This window comes from Vigna umbellata, chromosome 4 (genome assembly GCF_029865625.1).
Source record: "Vigna umbellata cultivar VRB3 chromosome 4, Vumbellata_1.0, whole genome shotgun sequence".
Classification (NCBI taxonomy): domain Eukaryota; kingdom Viridiplantae; phylum Streptophyta; class Magnoliopsida; order Fabales; family Fabaceae; genus Vigna; species Vigna umbellata.
In genome coordinates, this window is record NC_142168.1 from 67,361,400 (window position 1) to 67,377,087 (window position 15,688).

Below are 15,688 nucleotides of genomic sequence, written 5' to 3' on the forward strand. Positions count from 1 at the left end.
TTCTGACACTTTATACTCATCATAAATTGGATTAATTTTTTCTTTATACTGAATTAAATACTCATGTTTCTTTTATATTCATCATAAATTAGATTAATTGTTTCCTTTATACTTCGTTAAATAATTTATACATAATTTAAATAATTTACACTCATGTTTTCTTTATATTTGTTAAATATAGTGAAAAACTATATATGGGATTACTCTCCCTTATGTTCAATATACACATAGAGTCCTTTATTTATAATAGAAGAAATATGGGCTATGCCTAAAATACAAATAAAAAATAATAACAAACTAATTAAAGTAAAAGATAAATATAAGGTAAAGATAATTTAACACTTCCCCTCAAGCTACCAAGCTTGTTACTAATATAATTCATCAAGTCGTAGTGAAAATACATGCTTCTACACCCGAGTGACACCAAAGTGCTAATGATTTGAAGACAGCATAAAAGACGCAATACCAACCCAAAAGACTCCCCCTGAGCAACAAATATGGGAGGTTGCTCCATTTAAATCTCTTCTTCCAAATCGTCGTTGAGAAATGTCACTAGTGGATAAAGAGATAATTGTTGGAGAGTCACCACGACTATAAATAAACTAACAAAAACCATATTTTCCACGGAAAAAGAAAGCATATATGAATGGGTCAAAAGCAATTGTGACAAAAGAGAGGTCAAAAAGAGATAACAATAGAATAAGTCATGGATGAATAGGAGAGAGAAATTATAAAAATCCAAGATTCCCTAATCAAGACACCTGAAAAAGGAAAAAGAGCAACCTGGATGCTCGAAATAGCTGCTTGAGAGGAGATGAGACGTGCAACAACACATGATAAACCTGAATGAGGAAATCTCAATCATTCTTGTAGTGAGAGCTTCGATAAAGGCGTCGTTAATGGCATGGTGGTTGCTTGGTCGAGATGGTCAAAACCATGTGATCGTCGGTCGAAACTAGAACTTTTGTAGTGACAACAGTAGACGATGGCACCGACAATAGTAAATGGCGTCGTCGTTGTCGGGGACGGGTGTAGCGACAGAGGCAACTTGAATTTTTCTTTACTCGAAAGAACCTTAGGCTTTAGATACCATGATCAATATAGTGAAAAACTATATATGGGATTAATCTCCCTTGTGTTCAATATACACATAGAGTCCTCTGTTTATAATAGAAGAAATATGGGCTAAACTCAAAATATAAATAAAAAATAATAACAAACAAACTAAAGATAAAAGATAAATATAAGATAAAGATAATATAGCTAACAATATTCATCACAAATTGGATCAATTGTTTTCTTTATAGTCAATTGAAATAATTTACATCATAAATTAGATTTGTTGTTTAATTTATATACTGAATTTAAATTCTTTATATTCATTATAAATTGGATCAATTTTTCATTTATACTAAATTAAACAATTTATACTTAGTTTATACTTAATTTAAATAATTTACTTGACTTGACGTCTAATTTCGAAACATATAGGAAAATTCTTCATAAAGTTGAAGCTGAACATACAACACATGATAAGTGTTAGCATATATGAAATCAGGAGATGAAGAAGAGACTTATGATCATAATGGTTGCAATGTTGAATATTTGGATTGAAAATAGTGTATTTTGACCAAGAAGATGAATCATGAGTACATGAGCAGTTTCATTATTTAATTCAATGTATCATGTTATTCACATGTGAAAAGGCTTGAAGGTGAGAGCACAGGTGGGAAAAAGAGGATTGAGAAAGTCTACACTGCCAAAGCATGAGAAACGTTGCTTAATTTGCTTTTATACAAAGAAGTCTATGAAAGACTAACAATTTCGTGCAATTCTTTTAGTTTCCATTTCATGTGATTGATGACTCAATTTTCTAAAACGTTAAAACCAGTTAGAAAAAAAAAATTATAATGTCTGATCAATTATTGTATTTTTTCTATCATTTACTAATTTAAAAAAAATATAAAGTATGATAATAATAATATATAAAGATAAATTACCTTAGATAAAAAAAATAAAAACCTCAATTTTGAAAATAAACTTACCCAAATTTGGAAAAAAATAACCTTTTCGGAAAAATCTTTTCCTTCCTTAAAACATTTTTGAAATGATTATTTTTTAATATAAACTAACAATCGGACAAAGAACTATTACCTAATGACTAATTTTTTAGTGATACAAAATTTTACAAATGTAAGTATTTTATCTTTTAAGAGACCTAACTGTAAGAAGTATTTCGCTTTATATGTTTTTATTCCATGTATTTATAATCATTCTCTACTTAATTAACCCCGTAATCAAGTACATAGATACATTTAATTTCCGTAATTTAGGACTCAATATCCATAGTATTTTGTTTTATCCTTCAATTCCTTGATTTGTTGAAATACTAGTGCATATATCCGTGTTTAATAAATCTAAATTTAATTTACTTCATTTTAATTTTTTAATATTTTAATCTGAGTTTATAATTGTTTTCTTAAAACAATATAATTATATGTGAAATTAAATTATTATTTTTTTCATAATAATTTCAATAGAAACTATTATATTATTATCGTTGTGTTATTATGAAAAAAAGTTTTTAAAGGTAATAGAATTTGTAACATCCCAAAATACAATATAAAACGATACAATAGAATAATTACATCTAATAATATTACAACTCAGTCTTCCAAAAGAGATTCAGTACAGATATGGCCGAACGACCTTACAATATAACGGGAAGTTAAAACTGCACACTAACTATAACTAGGCCGAACGGTTTACAAAAGAAAAAGGGGTAAAAAATGATCGAACGGTTCTACAAAAGAAGTAGCCAAGAGAGGTACAAACAGTAATACAAAGAAAACCAACAGCTGACTGAACACTTCTACTGTTCGGTCTTAACTTCCACCTCGACCAGATTTTCTTCTGCTAGCGTTTCTTCCAGCAACTCATCTCCTTCTGCTCACATCCACACGGATGATCATTGCAACAGGACAAACGACCAAATGTACAAAACGGACAAGACAGGAAAATAGGGTAAGCTTATGTAATTCAATTCAAGTATCTACATATATTTCACACAATTTAATTAAACGAGCTAGTTCATTCACTTATACATGCAAAGCCTAATACTAGACTCTGACTGTCCGGACTGTATGAACTCTGTGTAGCTACGACGTTCGTGCACCCGGGTGATGTAGTAACTGAGATACCCTCAACAGCTACCACCCGAGGTTAGTCCTATATGTCCAAATTAACCATAAGGACTAGGACTTCCTGCCATTCCCACACATGACTTACCCTTCTTTACATGAGAAGGAGTAATCACGGAATATCAGGATGAACCGCCAGCTTAGCATGCCCACATTCATACTTTACCAATTCCAATATACATTCATGAGATATTCCTCCCCAGAATACTCGTTCATAACCATACTCATTTCTTCTACATCATATTCCATCATCTTTCATTATAATTTAATATATATATTATATTTTATATATTTTTTGTAATTTTATTTAAATTTCATTATAATATTTTATAAAAATATATTTTTTAAAATATTTGTGGGGTATATGCGGGTATCCACGGATATCCGCGGGTTTTAAAATATCCGCGGATATTTTTTAAGCGGATACCCGTGCGGGTAGCAGGTCGGGTAGCGGGTGGATTTTTTTTTGTCGGGTCGGATTGCTGGTAGGCACTTTCTGTGTCCGACCCGTTGCCATCCATATCTACGTGAGACGTCATCAATAAGTATGTTTTGAAATATGAATATTTCATAAAATATCTAATTAATAATAGATATTATAACAACTATTTTATATAGATATTTTAAATATATATAGTATAATCCATAATATATTATATGATATATGATATATTATATATAATATAGTATATAACTATAAATATAGTTATCTAATTATTATAACCGAAACATTTTTTGGCATGATTAAAATAGTCAAAGAAATTGTTGTGTTAGAGATAACTATCAACAACAATATTATAAAATCTCAAGACCGTTTTGATACCTTGTTTATTATATATGTTATTTATTTGGTGCAATTCATAATATCTGGTAACCGAATCATTTATTATACGGTTATATACCATAATATATATCATCATGAGAATTTCAGCAAGTCAACATCTTGAAGAAAAATATATCAAAATCCACGCCATCAACTATGCAAGTGCAGACTAAGATCTTGTCATAAACGGACTTCATGCTTAAAGTATCATGGAATTCAATTAACGAAGGGGAAGTCTCCTATTGCAAACACTGATTGCCAATTTCGTCAGCAAAGTTCATAATTAACGATCAAGTCCAAAACCGAGCGCTAAATCCCTCTCGGGAGAGAGGTAAAACCCTCTCAAAGCCGAACAGTAAAGTTCGTTCCCTAAGAAGCACTCCTAGATCAAAGACCGAGCGGTAAATCCCTCTCGGGAGAGAGGTAAAGCCCTCTCAAAGCTGAACGGTAAATCTCGTTCACTAGGAAGCACTCCTAGCTCAAAGTAGAGAGGTAAAGCCCTCTCAAAGCTGAACGGTAAAGCCCGTTCCCTAGGAAACACTCCTAGGTCAAATACCGAGCGGTAAATCCCTCTCGGGAGAGAGGTAAAGCCCTCTCAAAGCTGAACGATAAAGCCCGTTCACTAGGAAACACTCCTAGCTCAAAGTAGAGAGGTAAAGCCCTCTCAAAGCTGAACGGTAAAGCCTGTTCCCTATGAAGCACTCCTAAGTCAAAGACCGAGCGGTAAATCCCTCTCGGGAGAGAGGTAAAGCCCTCTCAAAGCCGAACGGAAAAACCCATACACTAGGAAGCACTCCTAGCTCAAAGCAGAGAGGTAAAGCCATCTCAAAGTTGAATGGTAAAGTCTCTTCCCTAGGAAGAACTTCTAGGTCAAAATCAAAGACCGAGAGGTAAATCCCTCTCGGTTCATGTTGAAGGCCGAGCGGTAAATCCCTCTTGGTAAATGTCGAAGGTCGAGCGGTAAAATGCTCTCGGTTAATGTTAAAGGTCGAGAGGTAAATCGCTCTCGATTCATGTTGAAGGACGAGATGTAAATCCCTCTCGGTTCATGTTGAAGGACGAGAGGTAAATCCCTCTCGCTTCATGTTGAAGGCCGAGCGGTGATAACTGTGAACTTTGCTTGTATTTGTTACTTAAATTGTTGTGCTTTTGAGTAAGTTTAAGTGTTAATTCTCATGAAAAGTATATAAATGTTGATGTAAAATATAGTTTTAATTGTTTAAATGTGTTTTGATGCTTTTGTTTGTTTATTTCGAAGTAGAATAAGGATTGGATACTATCCAAGACTTGGAGCGCGTCATTTGCCAAGCCAGAAGGATCAAAACCAAGCCTGAACGGACGCTCGTCACCCAGCGAACGGACGCTCGTCACCCAGCGAACGGACGCTCGTCGCCCAGTGAGAGGTGGACGCTCGTCGCCTAGCGAGAGGTGGACGCTCGCCTAGCGAGCGGTGGACGGTCGCCCAGCAAGACCACTCGCCCAGCGAGACCACTCGCCCAGCGAGAGGAGGCTGCTCGCCCAGCAAAAAATCACTTACAGCCCTTCTCTTTAAAAACGCGATCCAAAGGCAGAGAGAGTCAGTCTTGGAGGGGAGAAGTCCAGAGGGGACTCTGCAGCTCACGTCCAGCTCGTTCTGGGTGCTTCCGAGGTGGAAAATCACCACTTTCTATCATTCAATCCATCATTTATCGCTTCTATGATGTATATGTGTAGCTAGAACTCCATTTCACTAGGGTTCAGAGTAAAATTCTCAACTTCTATGTAATTTCTCTATTAATGCATGAACTTGTTTGAATTATGTGTTCTATCTTTATTATTCATGCCTATGATGGGAATCTGAGCTATTTGAACGGTTAAATCATTGGGAAATGTATGAGATCGCGGACCTAGGATACAACAGCTAAAGGATTTCAAGTCCTAGACACAGGATGGAATTTTTAGTCATCTGTGACATTATGTTTAAGGCAAATCTGATAACTGAATTAGCTAAGGGATTAGTAATTTAGTTTGAGTGATTCTGAACTGTCATTTGAGGGATCAGAGGCTGCATGCGCCTAGGATGTCGATGCTTAATTTTAAGGAATTGTGTTAGTAGAAAATTACCTGAGTGATGAACTTGAATTTCAACCCCAGTGAACTTTAATTAGACTGTTTTTACCACTTCATTTTCATCTGTATGCCAATCTTAATTGAGTTATAAAAATACGTTTAATAATTGCTAAATTAGTAAACTTTAACAATCAGTGAATCGAAACAAATCTCTTGGAAAAATGATACTTGGATTTACCATTTTATATTACATGAACGATCCGGTACGCTTGCCGAGGTCTCAACAAGCGGTAAATCCCTCTCGGTTAATGTCGAAAGTCGAGCGGTAAAGACTTGCTGTTATATATTATCTTTGTCATTCCATTTACTTGTTTTTTCCTTTCAACAGCAGCTATAATATATAGACTTTATAAATAATGTATTATTACGAGTAGCATTATTAAATAATATATAGTTCCTCTATATATTTTGTATGATTTGTCCTTTTTCTTAATCTTGAGTTTAGAGTTGTCAAAAGTAGATAAGAGTTTGACCAAATCTAATTTACCAAATTTAAATAAAAACACATGTCCTTTTTAGATTTCATTCTCACACCATGATGTTTTTTCTCTATGCAATTAATGTGAACCTAATGTTGGCTTAATGAGAAATGGTGATTCAAGTGCTGGATCATTGGTAAACAGTCATATATGCACATAGTTGGATCGATGTATCTAATTATTATTTTATAAAGTTAAGTATGTGATTTAATCTCAGCAGCAATTGGAACTTGATTCACATAAGTATAATTTATTTTAAAGAATCTTCTATTAGCCACACGAACATAGCTTTAAGTTCGAATGATGAAAGAAGATGTAGTGGAAAGAATTGACATGGTCTGACTATGTTAAAGCATTAGAAATAGAAGTGACAGTCTAATTCTGCTAAAGCATCATAAGAAGAAGTGGCGGTTTCTTGTTTGATATTTTATTTTCTTTGTTAGTCTTGGTTTAAAAAATAGCTTTTAGATTTTGGATTAAAATGAGGTGATAAAGTTGTTGATGATGTAGATGCGGTAGTGAGCATAACTTGGTGTTTCTCCATTCAAAACTAGGCTAGCTAATACTAGTACAAGAGTTCCCATAATAAGCACCGTAGTTTGACCGGATCAGCTCAACAGCTCTGCCAGATAAGCTCGGCAACCCCACAAAGAAGATTGGCGGCCTAGCTAATAAATATCTTATTGACGTGGTATGCTTATACAATTATATTAATTTATAATTATTTATTAAGATATTTTATCAATTAGCTAACGTGTTTAATTTATAATGTTTTAGGATTCTACTTTATGTAAAAAAGAAAATCGATGATAAAAATGAATTTCTCGTTCCTAAAAGGAAATGTCAAGGAAAAATATCATTGAACATATTTATTATTGTAAAATGATTCATCCTAATTTTCTTGAATGGTGCAATTATCCAGTACATGAAATTAAAACCTGTAAAATCACTTTCCCCAATAAAAATGGAAAAAGACATATTTGTTTGGAGTAGATGAACATAAAAAAATTGTTAATACAAAAATTATTAAAGAAGTTATTGATTATGTATAGATAGATGCAATTACAATTTTTATATATGTAGAGTAATATACTACTTTTTATCATTAACTTTGTTTTTTTATTAATAACTTTTTTAATATTACTAATATATTCTTATATTTTTCTTTTATAAAATACTTATATCAAAATTTTACTAAGCCAAATCATACGGAGTTCTTTTCATCAACCAAAATAACAATACATGAACTACGTACCAATGAAAGAGAATACAATAAATAGTTATTATTTTTCTTGATAATGGAGTGATTGATAAATTTCTTCTTGCACCTATCAATGCAGATAATATCTTTCTTTTCAACTTTATCAACAATATATTATTTTCAAAGTTAGATGAAAGAAATGTAATTTTATTGATTCATTTCAAATTTTAGCCAACATTGGGACTTGTTCGAAATAATTCTTAAATTGGAATTAATTCATTATCTTGATCCATTGAAGAAAGATATTAGTACGAGACAAGATTTTGAAGAAACTTTTTAACATGTAAAAGTATACGATAATTTACATATAGGTATACTTTTAGTTATATTTTTTTACTTACATATGTTTTATTTTTATTTATTAACTAGGGATATGTAAACCTACCAAGTTCAAAGAGATATACGGTTTCAAAGTCTAAGTTAAAGAATATCAAGTCAACACCAATTAAGATAGATTACAATTGTTTATTTCAATACTATAACTACACTATTATTGTAAGACCCATGAAAAACATTTACCTTAATAGTAACAATTTTATTACTAGGAGTAATAAATTTCTTTGTGAATGGAAAATATAATAAGTTTATAAAATGTGGAAAGCTAAATAAGAAATTTTGGTAGCTTAAATGGTAGAAAATTGTGGGGATTTCAAGAACATGGGTTCAAACTCTTTTCTACCTTTTTCTTTAAAAAAATTAATTAAAAAAAATTAAAATATTGATAGTGGATAAAGCACTCCAGGTTTGAAGGAGGGATCCAATATGTCAAGTGGTGATTAAAATATTAATATAATAAAATAATATTAAAATAATAAATAATATTAAAAAATTGGTGAATAGTAAAATTTTTGGACTATAAATAGCCATGAGAAGGGAGGCTATTCTGCACAAAGAGAGGAAGAATCAAGTGAGAAAGCTTGAGAAATAGAGAAGAAAGAGTTAGGAATAAATTTTTAGTTGCAAAAAGAGTAGAGGTTCTGGAGGGTTTTTGGGGAAACAAATTTTGAACAAGAGATTAAGTCTGGAATAGAGGTAGGGGGCTAACCTTTCTAAGCTTTTATATTATGATTTAGTATTGTTTTATTACTATTCATGTATTGAAATTCTGTGTGAATACTATTAATGAAAAACATAGGTGCTTACTGGTGAATTTTTGTGCTAATATTGTATGCTGTTGTTTTGAATCTGTAAATAAGGAAAGACTTGGTATAAGTTGTTCATTGTAACACACCTCTCTAACTAAAATCTTGTTGAATAGATTATGTATTGTTAAATTATTGTGCAATATATCTTGTTGGAATGAAAATTTCTGATGAATTCATGTTATTGTGGTAGATATGGAATTATGAATTATAATTGTGATGGTAGGATAGAGGAATCTTAAAAACTTGAGTTGGAACATCCCTGATCATAAAGCAGTCCTGGTCAAATTCAGTAAGTTGTGACTAGTCATATGAACTAGCGTTTATGGTGAGTTTGATTCGTCAAACATTTGATTCTTCTTCGGTGACCATTTATGGTGATATTTTAGTATTGTTAATTTATTTTGTGATATATTCATTTTGTATGATTTCTGCGATGATTGGATTTTATTGGATTTGATTTATGCATCTGAACATGATATGAGTATTATGGGAAGATTTTGTAAGGGTATAATATGAGTTAAGGAATATGAGCATGGTATGAGTCTCGTGGAGAGATTCAGTAATGATATGGTATTTGTGTATATGTTGATGTTGAGGGTCCTGTAGTTGAAGGTTATCCTGATACTCTAATAATCATCAAGTCTTAAGTAGAGAAGGATGAATTATGTGGTGAGAGAGGCAGGAGGTCCTGGTTTATGTGTCGGTTTTGGACATAGTGTTGATGACTAACCTTGTAGATGGTATGAAGTATTTTGGAAGTGTATTTGTAAGAGGAAGTAGAAGTCATCACAAGTGCATAACCTCCCGTGACAGCTCATCAACATATCATTGGAATGAGTGTCTATTGGGTATTGTGGAATGAGTGTCTATTGGGTATTGTGGAATAAATGTCTATTGAGTATTGTGGAACGAGTGTCTATAAAGTATTGTGGGATGAGTGTCTATTAGTAATTGTGGTATTGTGGGATAAGTATCTATGATGCGATTGTTGTATGATGGAATGAGTATCTATGATGCGATTGTTGTATGATGGTATGAGGGTGTCTGACATGATTGTTATATGAGGTTTGTTGAGTGTATCAAAGTAATGGATGAGTATTTATGATGCGATTATTGTATGATGGTATGAGGGTGTCTGACATAATTATTATATGAGGTTTATTGAGTGTATCAAAGTAATTATGCATGTTTTATAAATGATTGGTTGCATGTTAGCTCACTCTACTTGTTTGTGTTTGTGTATGTGTATGTGCGATGATCGTATAATTCGTTATATACGGGAGTAGATAGAGGATAGAGGATTGTCGTCTGATTCAGTATCAACGAAGAAAGAGATAGAAGAATAAATTAGAAGAATTCAAATTATATTTGAGTTTACAGTTGAAATCTGAGTTTAAAATATATATATATATATATATATATATATATATATATATATATATATATATATATATATATATATATATATATATATATATATATATATATATATATCAACTATGAATTATCAAGTGTGAGATTAAGGGATGTTACCTTAAGTGTAATGTTATAATATATCAATTATGAATTATTAAGCGTGAGATTACGGATGTCATAATTATTTTGAGTGTCCTCTTTAGTTGTTATTAGGTTCGGCTAACCCAAGTTCTTTTTAAATATTTTAAAAAGAATCTGAAATATTTTAAAATGAATTATCAAGAAATTTAATAATTAATAGATTATTTGCCAAGTGACAAAAGAAATTAATGTCGTGCTATAAATTCTTCAACTTACAATCGAATTTCAATGTAATTCATACCATCTTACTCTGATTAAGTTTAAGGCAAAAATTTTCTAAAGTAATTAACGTAAAACTAATTAATACACGAACCCTCTTAATCACATGCAAGAGATGAAGGTAGAAAAGAACAAAAACACATAATGTATTAGTTTTCCATAATCAAAGAACATGACTCAAAATAATTATGTCATTTCTAACGTTTTGAAGATTCATCAAATTATTGTATGATAAACAAAGTATTTAGAAAAAAAAAATCACAGAAACGGCTGAAGATATAAACAAAGTATTTAGAAAAAAAAATATCACAATCACAATAGGCTTCCTGAACAACCATTACAGATAAAAATGGAGAAGAAAGAAACATTGAAAGAAAATAAATGTTTAGAAATCTTCCTCAGTTATCGATCTCCAGAGTACCTCTTTCCTCTGTTTTTTTTGTCCTTTGAGCATGATACCCTCACAATCATTTTAATCTTCAAATTCCATTTCCTCTGCCAAAAATTAAGCAAAACTTAATAATAATAATAATAATAATAAAACAAAAAAAATCAAATTTTAACACAAGGTTAAAATAATGTTACCTGCAGCTATGTTTTGTAGCAGATTCTGAAAACTTTCACTGTTGTCATGACATAAAGAGTGTCTCCTAAATTATTTAAGAACTTGAAATATGCATCACGCCAAGAATGTACTATTACGATTGAGCCAAACACTCCCCAAAAGCTTATAGCAAAACCAATTGTCATACTTATATAATATTCACGATTGAAAATGAAATTGTCATCCCTGTGATATTGAACAATTGGTTGTTGTCTTGGTTCTCCATCAATACACAATTTCTCTAATGGTAGTCCACAAAGATCGGTATTATCTTCATATTTTGATGCATCGAAACTCTGTAATTGTGTGCCAATTGGAATTTTTCCAGATAAATAATTATGTGACAAATCTAACAGAGTGAGTCGATCAATTTGAACAAGACTCGAAGGAATAGAACCAACAAGTTGGTTTCGTGACAAATCAAGAAATTCAAGTGATGTTAACTCTCCAACATTTGAAGGAATATTCCCTGTCAATTGGTTTCTTGATAGATTCAATGACACCAATCCAAATAAACCCTCTATTTCTTTTGGAATTTCTCCTGATAATTCATTGCTTGAGAGATCAATACTATTCAAAAGTGACAATCCCCTGTTTGTAAACATTTGTTCTGAACCTTTCCACATCAAGAATGCATTCAAATCATATGAAAAGTTTCTTTTCGTAGCACTAGTGTTGACCAAATATTGATGACCTTGATAATAATCTCTCAAAGAAGTCATTTGAGCCATTGAGAAAAAGTTTTTTATGCATTTAGGAATTTGTCCAGATAGATTGTTTAGCGAGAGATCTAAGAGTTGAATATTTTTTAGATAACAAATTTGCAATGGTAAATTTCCAGAGAAATAATTGCTTTTCAAGCTTAAAAATTGCAACTTTAATAATTCGTTCCCGATCCAATTTGGGATAGATCCTGATAATCTATTTTCTGCTATGTCTACCATCACCAACTGTGTGCAATTCTTCAAGACGGAAGGGATTTTACCTGTTAAATTATTGCTTCTCAATAACAAAACTTGAAGTTCAAGGAGTGATCCCATTGAAGAAGGAATCTCTCCTGAAAACTTGTTCTGACTCATATTTAAGTAAGCCAATGACTTCAAATGGGTCCAACAGTCTGGAATTTGTCCAGAAAACTTATTATTTGAAAGGTCTAATTTGTATAAAGATTCAGCTACACCGTTAGAACATAAAAATGAAAAAGAATTTGTGAATTTATTGTTTGATAGATCAAGAGATATTGAGCCTCGTAAAAATGGCGGAACATGACCTTCAAATTGATTTGATGCAAGACTAAGAGAAAAATAATGATTCTCTATTGACAAATTTGGAATCGTACCTTGTAAATTATTAGATGAAATATCAATACTCATCCAATTTGACAATCCAAATTTGGTCCAAAACCATTCTGGAATCGTACCTGATATTCCATTATTTGAAATGTCAAGGGATTGAACTACATTTTGTTTCTCGAGCCATTTGGGAAACAATGGACCAAGCTTGCAAGACCTCAATTCAATACTATATAATTGAAAAGTTGAAGCCCAATTTTGACTAACTTCTAACATCAATGAGTTATCTGACAATATCAAGCTCTTTAACTTTGTCATATTATAAAAATGAGAGTCAGTTAACACACCTTTCAAAGAGTTTGAGTTCAAGGATAATACCTCAAGTTGTGTTGGAAATCGAAGATCTTCAGAAATTGTCCCATTTAGCTTGTTATTATCAAGGTACAAATTTTTTAATGATGGGAACATTGTTGCGAGGTTGCGAGGCAAAGTACCCCTAATTTGATTGATACTGAGATCCAACGTTTCCAACTTTGCAAATATTGAGAAATCAGGTAATGTGCCATTGATTTTATTTTGACCGAGATATAGTTCTCGCAATGAGTATCTAGAACATCCAGACAAATGATTAAATATCACTGTTAGATCTTCACTCAACTTGTTGAAAGTTAAATCCAATAACTCCAATGTACATATGCTTCCAAATGATTTTGGAACACCACCTTCTAAAGAGTTAGACCCAATTGACAACTGCTCCAAATGAGATGGCAACCTAGTGCCTTCAGGTATCCTTCCACTCAATTGATTGTCAAAAAGATCCAACATGTTTAAATTTGAAAATGTTGAAAGGTCAGGTACGGAGCCTCTGATTTGATTGGATGCCAAACTCAGTTTTTGTAGTGAGTATTTAGAACATGCAGACAAATGATTAAATATGTCCGTAAGATCTTCACTCAACTTATTATTAGACAAATCCAATAACTCCAAAGTACATGTGCTCCCAAATGATTTTGGACCACCACCTTCTAAAGAGTTAGTGCCTTCAGCTATCTTCCCACTCAATTGATTTTCAGAAAGATCCAACGTTTTTAAATTTGAAAATGCTGAAAGGTCAGGTAAGGAGCCTTGGATTTGATTGGATGCCAAACTAAATTCTTGTAATGAGTATCTAACACAACCACTGGAGAAATTATGAAGAATTAACGAAAGGTCTTCGGTCATATTGTTTCTAGACATGTGTAAAGAACGAAGGGTGCATATATTCATGAATAATTTCATATCTTCGCCCTTGAACACATTTTGGGAGACGTCAAGGTGCTCAAGCGAATTCATGGCCAAGCCAAAATGATATGAGGCGGAACCCTTCAAGAGGTTACCTCGAACATCAAGCTCAACAAGGTTGGTAGTGGTGTTTGACAGCCACTGGAATATCCTCGGTTGCGTGAAGGAGTTGAAGGAAAGTCTAAGAATAGAAAGGGAATGAGAAAAATTGAAGTTGGAAGGGTTGAAGGAAAGGAGGAAATCATCGGAAAGGCCACAATCAATTAAACTGAGTTCTCTTAGTTTTGGTAGCTTGGCAATGGTTCGAAGCCAGATAGGAGAACTGTTAAAATTAGGTATGGAATTGAAGGAAAGATGGGTTAAAGAATTAAGATTAGATAACCATTGATCACTGCTGACAATTTTGAGAGCACTATCATATCCTCCAAGATAGAGTTTATTCAAATTTGAAAGGTTTCCAAGTTGGGGAGGAATGTATCCTTCAAAAGAATTGTAGCTGAGATCAAGATATTGCAGCCGAGAGAGATTTCCAAGTTGGGAAGGAATGTATCCTTCAAAAGAATTCCAACTGAGATCAAGATACTCCAACCGAGAGAGATTTCCAAGTTGAGGAGGGATTGAACCCTCCAAATAATAATTTCTTGCAAGATTCAAATATTTCAAATGAGAAAGAAAACTTATCTGAGTTGGAATTTGTCCGCTAAAAAGACATGAAGAGAGATCAAGATATCTCAAGTTGGTAAGAGAGCCAAGAAACTCTGGAATATTAGTGTCTGTAAAATCATTTAAACTGAGGTTCAAATACTGTAAGTGTGGTAATTCCATTAACGACTTGTGGATCTCTCCGCTGATGTAACGCTGAGAGACTTCATAATAACGACCAAGAAAAGGAAATTCATTGTATTGTCCAGGAAGGTGGAGGCTTATAATATGAGCGGTGAGGTTACTGCAGCGAATCCCCTCCCATTGGCAACAGTCGGGAGTGGTCCAAGAAGAAAGCATGCCGTAGTCATCGACAATGGCAGCCTTGAATTGAAGGAGTGCATCCCTCTCTTTTGGAAGGCATCTGATATGGTGTTGTCCATAAGCAACCTGCAACACCACACTCATCACACTCACCACAAACATCTTCACTTTGAGAATATTCATGATGATGAAATAGAGAGAGTGAATAGTATAGAATTAGATTGATATGTGTTCTGAATTTATCACTCCCAATACCCACATTTATACTCACACCGACTCATTAATTACCAATACTGCTGTTCTAAGTCATTGTCGTGTTTGCCTGTTTTCCATTTTTTTATTCATCATATCAACTAATTTTTTGTGGTCCATAAATAACTTTATTATGCATTTCATTAATGCATGGAAGATTTCAATAATTTCAATAATATCAATTGACTTCGGAGAAGACTTGTGTATTTTCATTTTAAACGACAATATTATTTATAAAGTTAGTTATTCTTAGAGACAAAATATTGTATGAAAATAGATACAATTAGAAAATCGTATATTGTATGTGAAATTTTTATAAAATTCATAAAATAGATATTTTTCTTTAAGGATATTTAAAAAAATTTGTAAGTCCAGCTAAATATTAAGAAAATATTTTTATAGTGAAAGTTTATGTCACCATTTATATCTTGTTCCTATAAAATTGTCATCTCATATTACTAGCAAATGACTTTGTTATAGTAAATTAATTTGGGGTAATG

At 32.4% G+C, this 15,688-nt stretch overlaps 1 protein-coding gene across 2 annotated transcripts; it reads right to left on the reverse strand.

Moving 5' to 3' along the window:
- Positions 1 to 11,144: 11,144 nt before the first annotated feature.
- On the reverse strand, positions 11,145 to 15,119 carry LOC148201023 (receptor-like protein EIX1). Of its 2 annotated transcripts, XM_088114581.1 has the most exons (4): positions 14,594 to 15,119; positions 13,730 to 14,521; positions 11,379 to 13,468; positions 11,145 to 11,288 (listed from the first exon to the last, which is right to left on the reverse strand). In XM_088114581.1, the coding sequence occupies exons 1-3, from the start codon at positions 15,117 to 15,119 to the stop codon at positions 11,385 to 11,387; spliced, it is 3,402 nt and encodes a 1,133-aa protein (XP_087970707.1). In that variant the 3' UTR covers positions 11,145 to 11,288; positions 11,379 to 11,384. The 2 variants fall into 2 exon arrangements, with proteins under 2 accessions (XP_087970707.1, XP_087970706.1); XM_088114580.1 differs by having other exon boundaries at positions 11,379 to 15,111.
- Positions 15,120 to 15,688: the final 569 nt, after the last annotated feature.

Bases quoted from the DNA above. Each gene is read 5' to 3' on its own strand.
- LOC148201023 (XM_088114580.1), bottom strand. From the start codon at position 15,098: ATGTTTGTGGTGAGTGTGATGAGTGTGGTGTTGCAGGTTGCTTATGGA.